This window comes from Adiantum capillus-veneris, unplaced genomic scaffold (assembly GCF_014529385.1).
Source record: "Adiantum capillus-veneris isolate H3 unplaced genomic scaffold, ASM1452938v2 Hic_scaffold_587, whole genome shotgun sequence".
In the NCBI taxonomy this organism is placed as follows: domain Eukaryota; kingdom Viridiplantae; phylum Streptophyta; class Polypodiopsida; order Polypodiales; family Pteridaceae; genus Adiantum; species Adiantum capillus-veneris.
The window spans coordinates 19,760-26,377 of record NW_028221637.1 but is presented as its reverse complement, the minus strand read 5'-3'; the positions used below and the strand labels follow the sequence as shown (position 1 = coordinate 26,377).

Genomic DNA, 6,618 nt, shown 5'->3' with positions numbered 1-6,618 from the left:
TTCATTTGGTTTAGTGTTATTTTGTGTACCTGTTTAAATAATTTCTTTTATTTTTGGTATGCTTTGTTTTTTTTGATTTTTTGTATTTGGTAATGTTTGTAGTTTAGTTTTAGTTTTCATTTGTTTTTATTCTTGTATTGTTTTGTTTATTTTTTTTTATATTTGGTGACCTTAAGATTTCTATTGATAGTATATTTTTCTTTTGAGCTTAGTCTATATAGATTCTAATTATCTAATTTGGAAAGAAAATATTTTTGATCTTATTTTGGTTATCAAAATATTAATATTAAAATTTTTTTTTTATAGGTGTTTAAAATATTTATTAAATATGACATACCTTGTGTTATAGTCAAATGTTAAGTTGCTTTGTAGATGTGTGAAGAGCTTCTTATAAACTAGCAAATGGTAAAACTTAAGAAGTTAGAATATAGAGTTATATATAATTTGATGCTAATTACCAAAGGAATTATAATCATATTTTTTAATGATTTTTTTAATTATAAGAACATAACATGCTATAAATGGAAGAAGTTGGGACTCAATTTTGATATAGCACGCCAAGTGTGATGCACTTTTGAAAGCAAACAAGTTCTTGACAAGCTTCTTGTCTTTGGGCCATAGTCACTTGGATTGCACTCCTTGCAGGCTATGCCCAGCATGGACAAGCCACAAAGCTCTGGCACTTTCAACTAATGCAAAGCACCCAAGGCTTATTTGCAAACTTGACCATTTATGATGTGGCACCATGCAAAACATTGACATAGGCAAACAAATTCTTGATGTGGTCAGTAGTGAGGGGCTATTGAAATACAACATCGTACTTGCCAATGCTTTGACTAATTTTTGCGCTAAGTGTGGTGTACTTTTGAAAGCATAACAAAGCGGCTTGTTCTGTGAGCTTATGTGCAAAGAGCTATGCCACATCTTTCTCTAGCTGTCTGTGACCCAATTCCAGAATACCCTCCAACACTACATGTTCTAGCCCATTTATCTCCTACGAGAAACCTATGATCATGAGGACCTCATAACGCATGTCACGTCCTTAAAAAACCTTCTTGCTGTTGTACTCACAGAATAGCAACCCACACCTCAATTTGTCAAAGATTGGCACACACTCTTGGACAATGCCCTACTCTTAGGCGTGCAATTGGATGCCAACCTCCAATCCATGTTACTACTTGCTGCCCTAACCTGCTCCTAGCGACCTTTCATTACAACCCAAGCCTTAGTAATTGGCCTCACTATTGAGATGTTAATTGCCCACATACTCCAGGAGGACACCATGCATAGCGGCATGACCTCCTCACCGGTGGCGAACACTCCATGTGCCCAATAAGTGCAATGTGTTTTTGGATGACAAAACCGGAGCCCTTCCGCAAAACCGAAGGGATCTATTGAAGCGGAAGAAAAGAGGAGTATGAATGCATCGTGTGGGGATGAAATGAGAGGAGATGAGGATCAGTTTGTTGAGGTTGAAATGGAGGAAAATTATTTGGCCAGGAAATTGAATGCGATGTTCCCGAGCAAAGGGATTATTCTTGATGACGGTGGTAATATGGATGTGGATACTTGTGGTAACTCTTATGCTTCCCGAGATGAGGAATTGATGGCTTTCAAGCCGAATGTGATGGATGAAGATTTCTCGAATGAGAGCCATATTTATGAGTGCCCGACTGGCCCTGTTCCCCCTCTTTACCATTGTGCTTGGGATGTGCAAGAATGCATGGGGATGTTGAATTCGGAAAAGGCTGACATGCATCGTGTAGTGGAATTGAATGAGGAAGTCTTAGAGGAGCATCAGGTGGGCCCTAAAGACTCCCACCCCTCACATGATTGGGGAACGCAAGCGTATGCGGATATGTATGAATCAAAAATCGAGGACTGGCTGGAGCCAGTCCTCGATTTTTTATTCATACATATGACTGAGTGGATGTAAGACCAGAGATGGTGGATGCGCTTCTAGGCCATGAGACAGGGTCGTTCTCCTCGGAAGAGGGGATGCTCCCCGAGTCGGCTGAAAGACTTGAAACCTTGTTAACCAGGTCTGAACCAGGTGTGAGACCATATGAAAGAGAAGAAGTGGTGTCACGTGACACATCCAACCCTATGTGTCCGTGGACAAGCTACAACATAACAGGGTTCAGTCAATTCCATTAATCTAGATTTAGAAGTGGTCTGGCACTTTTGTGAGTCTATTCGTAGACCGTGCATGCCCAGTCACTTAGTTTAGATGCATATCCTCTGGTTGCACATAGCATAAGAATAAGCATTTACATCAGATTCCATCAGAGTCAGTTTGGGAATCTTTCAAGTGACTTTAGCCTAATTTCCCTATTTTTGACAATTTTCACTTATTTAAGTGACTTTTGTTGGAACGGAGTAGGGAAAAATTGGGTAAGTTAATATATAAGCAAACCCAAGTTATCACTCAATGGCAGAAGAAGCAGTAGAGAGCTTCCCACTCAACAAGCGTCTTCTCAGCAAGAACCCGCAGTACCTCCCCTCACTTGGCGTTTTCAGCTTTGCTTGATCTCCATCAACATTCAGCCTAGCGTTTTTAGTTCCCTCCACCACCCACAGCCTCTCGCATTTCCAGTGTTGGCATTGCCTACAGTCTCCCCTAGCCTGGCATTTTCCATTGCTACCATCGCCAACACTTCCAGTTGCCTAGCGTTTTTGCTAGGACCATCCAGATCTGCCAGTGTTTTGGTTTTCAGCCCATTCCATAGCAGAAGAAGCAGCGTTTTCAGCAGTCAAGACAGCAACAGATTCAGCCCTAGTTGGTTGCAGAAGATAGTCATTTTCAATCACCGAAACAGCCCCAAATTTCAGCAGTTAGAAGACTGCAAATTTCAGCCCTAAAGTCGTCGTCGTCACCACCATCGTCATCATCGACATAGTCCCAAATTGCATCAGTCCATTGCATCGTCATTGTACCACTTTGTGCAATCACAAGTAGATCACTCTCACCGACGAGAGTGGGGCCTTCGGAAGAGGGTTTTACAACCTCTCAGGTGTCGTATCTCTCTTCTCTCTTTCTCTCAGTCTCATACACTTGCACGCACAGTGTCTACTCACTTTTTTCGTGACCACAACATTCTCCATTAAGAACGGAAGGCTCTCCCTTCCATAAGAACTAAAAGGAACCTTGAGCAAATATGGATCACTCATCTTGAGAAAACCAACATTCATTCCGCTGCACCTTACATTGGTATCAGAGATTTAGCAGTGTTCTGTATCACTCAAGGAAAGAACCACAACAATCACAAGAAATTTTTTTTCTTGTTGCGGTCGCACGAACCCAATTTCGCTTGGGCGTGTCGATTCCTAATCATGTTTTTGAAGAGTGACAAGAATCCAACAAAAGAAGGGCTTGTCTAGCCTCCCCTTGTGTCTCTTTTCACTCATTGAGAGCGGACCATGCACTTCGCGGCCGGCCAATCGACGTGAGGTGGGAAAAAGCAACCTTGGTGTGAGTGCAAGGCCGCCAAGGGGTGCACCCGCAGAAAAGAGTAGAACTCGGGTGAAGAGAAGATCCTTCTCAAACACGATTTGCAAGCGAAAGAAAACCTCAAGAACTCAAGAACCTCAAGAACCCAAGACCCTCAAGAACCCAAGTTCCTTGTGAACTTAAGAACCCAAGACCACAAGAATCCACGACTTCAGAATGGTCATCACTCGAAGAAGAATGGATACTTCGCTTGGAGGTGATGCGCATGAGAGAGGCGAAGAAGAAGAATTTTCCCCACCAGGAAGTTTTTCTGACCCTTCCCCATCTACAACAAAGATTGCACTAACTCCAATGAAGGAGTTGGAGGAGCTGTTGTTTATGGAACAGAATTTACAATGCAAAGCAAGAAATGCAACAAGAATGGCAAAAATGAAACGCAGACACGCGGAAGACAAAGCATGATGAAGATGTGGAAGACTTTTTGGAAAAGATGGAGGTTGCTTGCATTAGCAACCAGATTCACGACCCGGTGCAGATGTTACGTCTTCTCCAAATCTGTTTGAAGAGTGATGCATGAGTTTGGTCCAAAGCATTTGAAGAGGAGTTGTGTGTGGATGATCCACCTATAAGATTGAGTTGGGACAATCTAAGGCATGGATTGGAAGTGGAGTTTGTGAAGACGGAAGATCCTGACAAAGTGCGGCAAGAAGTACAAGGTTTGGTACAAAAGGAAGGTGAGCCAGTAGATGTGTACATACGTAAGTTTTCATTGGCATGGGAGCAGATGTGCAAGGCCTTAGCACCACAAGTACCCCCGCCTGACATGATGCAGAAGGACAGATTCTTGGCTGGTCTTTGGTAGAATATACATTGGAGAGTGGAGCTAAAGAAGCCTAGTACATATGAAGATGCACTACAAGTAGCAAAGAACAAAGAGTGGAAGCTGAGGAAAATGAGCTAGCTAGGAGTAGAGTCTTTGCCATGAGGTCTGAATTTCAGCCTATGGACTCTTTACAAGGTCACATGCCAGGGGTTCATCATGAACTAGTGGTTTCTGTTACCCCTCAAGTTATGCCAGCAGTGGTCACTACAGCAATGCAAGATGATGGGCTAAGGCAATGAGGCAAGTGGTAGATTTAATGAAGAATCTCAGCCTAAACCTGCTAGGTACTGTGGGAAATAATCGAGGTCGAGGAAGGTTTGCAAATCAGCCAAGAGGTGAAGAAAGACCCAAGAATGGTGTTGGACAAAGCAATGGTAGGTTCTGGAGGCAGACACCCACATGTTATAATTGTGGAGAGTTGGGTCACATCAGCCCGCAATGTGATAAGCCACCAAGGATGGGGTGGAGACATGTATCCATTTTCAAGACAGGTGTTAACTAGGTCAAATAATTATGGCATCGAAATTAAAGGAGAAGAAGGAACCAGTGGATTAACCCAGGAGGAAAAGGGGAAGACAAAAGTGATAAGTGTAGTCACCTTGGAGAAGGCATCAAAGCTAGAGGATACATTAGTGATGCCTATTGGGAAGATGACTACAGGGGAAACGGAAGGAAGAAGTGCCCCAGGTCCTAGTAAGAAGAAGGGAAAGAGCCATGAAGGCGAAGATGTCAAGGCCAAGAGGAAAAGGAGGGCTCGTCGCAAGTTTCATGTTTTAGATTTTCCACTAGGAGATGGGCAATTAAGCTATGACTTGAAGGAGGATCTGACGGGCAGGAAAGTAGATGTTACTTTTGGGCAGTTTATAGAGATGGTGCCTAAGCTAAAACGACATTGGAAGAGGATGGTAACCCAATGGAGAAAGAGCCAGAGAGAGGTTCAATAAAGGTGTTGGTGATGGATGAGCTACCAGACATTTGTCCAATAGTAGATGTGTGGCATAAAAGAAAAAAATTGGGACAAGGTTATGTTGATGGCAGAGCCCAAATATGTGTCATAACACACTCATGCGTTGAGAAGATGGGTCTTACAGTGACTGGGGAGTCAGGCTTTCGGATCAGATTGGCAAACCATCAAAAATTAAAATGTTTGGGTGTTGTAAAGAGCTTAGAAGTGGAGGAGTATGATGCAAAGGTGGTGGTTGATTTTCATGTGATGCCAGTGGGGTTGGGAGCATATCATATCATACTCGGTAGACCATGGTTACGTGCAGTGGGAGCTATTCAAGATTGGAGACGTGGTACGATCAGCCTCTATGGAAAGGCAGGTGCCAGAAGATTTATAATATGGACACAAGGAAACGATTGGAGGAGCTTTATGAAGATGAGGATGAGTCTACTGTTGAAGACTACTCCACAGTGTCTGATGAGTACAGTGATAGCACTACCAGTAGTGATGAGGATGCTGAGGTTGCATTTCTTTTGATGGACAAAGAAAGCCATGAGTCTGGTTTAATCGCATTTGCAAATGAATTTGAGGATGAAAGTGAAGGGCCTTATGAAGTGATGGAAGGGCTGATGCAAACCAAGGTTGAATTGTCAAAGAAGCAGGAATTGATGACACAAATGATCAGTGGAGACCTCTCAACTATGGAGAAGGAGATATATTTGCACATGCTGGCTAGTTTTCCTAATTTGTTCATTACTTCATATGAAGAGATCAGAGGGTTCAAGGGCGAAGAGATGCATATAGAGCTGAAAGAACGTGCTAAGCCAGTGCGGCAAAGGCTAAGAAGGATGGGTCAAGAGCAGATGGCAGCCTTGCAGGAAGACATGGACAAGCTATTGAAGGCAGGGTTCATAGTCCCTGTGGAGACCACATAATGGGTGAGTCCAGTAGTAGTCAGTCCAAAGAAGGATGGGAAGTGGAGCATTTGTGTAGATTTTAAGCCCTTAAATGCAGCCACTAAGAAGAACCCATATCCTCTTCCATTCATCGATCAGATCTTGGATTCAGTGGTTGGCTATGAGAGGTACAATGTGTGTGATGGTTTTTCAGGCTATTTTCAATTGAAGATTGCTCTTAAAGACCAAACAAAGACAACTTTCATTACGCCATGGGGCTGCTATTGCTACACGGTATTGCCATTTGGGTTGTCAAATGGACCTTCCTTCTATCAAGAGAGAGAGAAAATTGGGTTTTGGCACCATTCATTGGTAGTTGTGTTAAAGCTTTTATGGATGACTTCTGTGTCTGCAGCAGTAGGGTTGAACACCATGAGAAGCT

General features: G+C 42.9%; 1 protein-coding gene across 1 annotated transcript; it reads left to right on the top strand.

Annotated features, from left to right (window-relative positions):
- The first annotated feature begins 1,417 nt into the window (after positions 1-1,417).
- On the top strand, positions 1,418-1,936 carry LOC147416700 (uncharacterized). Its single transcript, XM_086508136.1, has one exon. The coding sequence runs from the start codon at positions 1,418-1,420 to the stop codon at positions 1,934-1,936; it is 519 nt and encodes a 172-aa protein (XP_086364262.1).
- Positions 1,937-6,618: the final 4,682 nt, after the last annotated feature.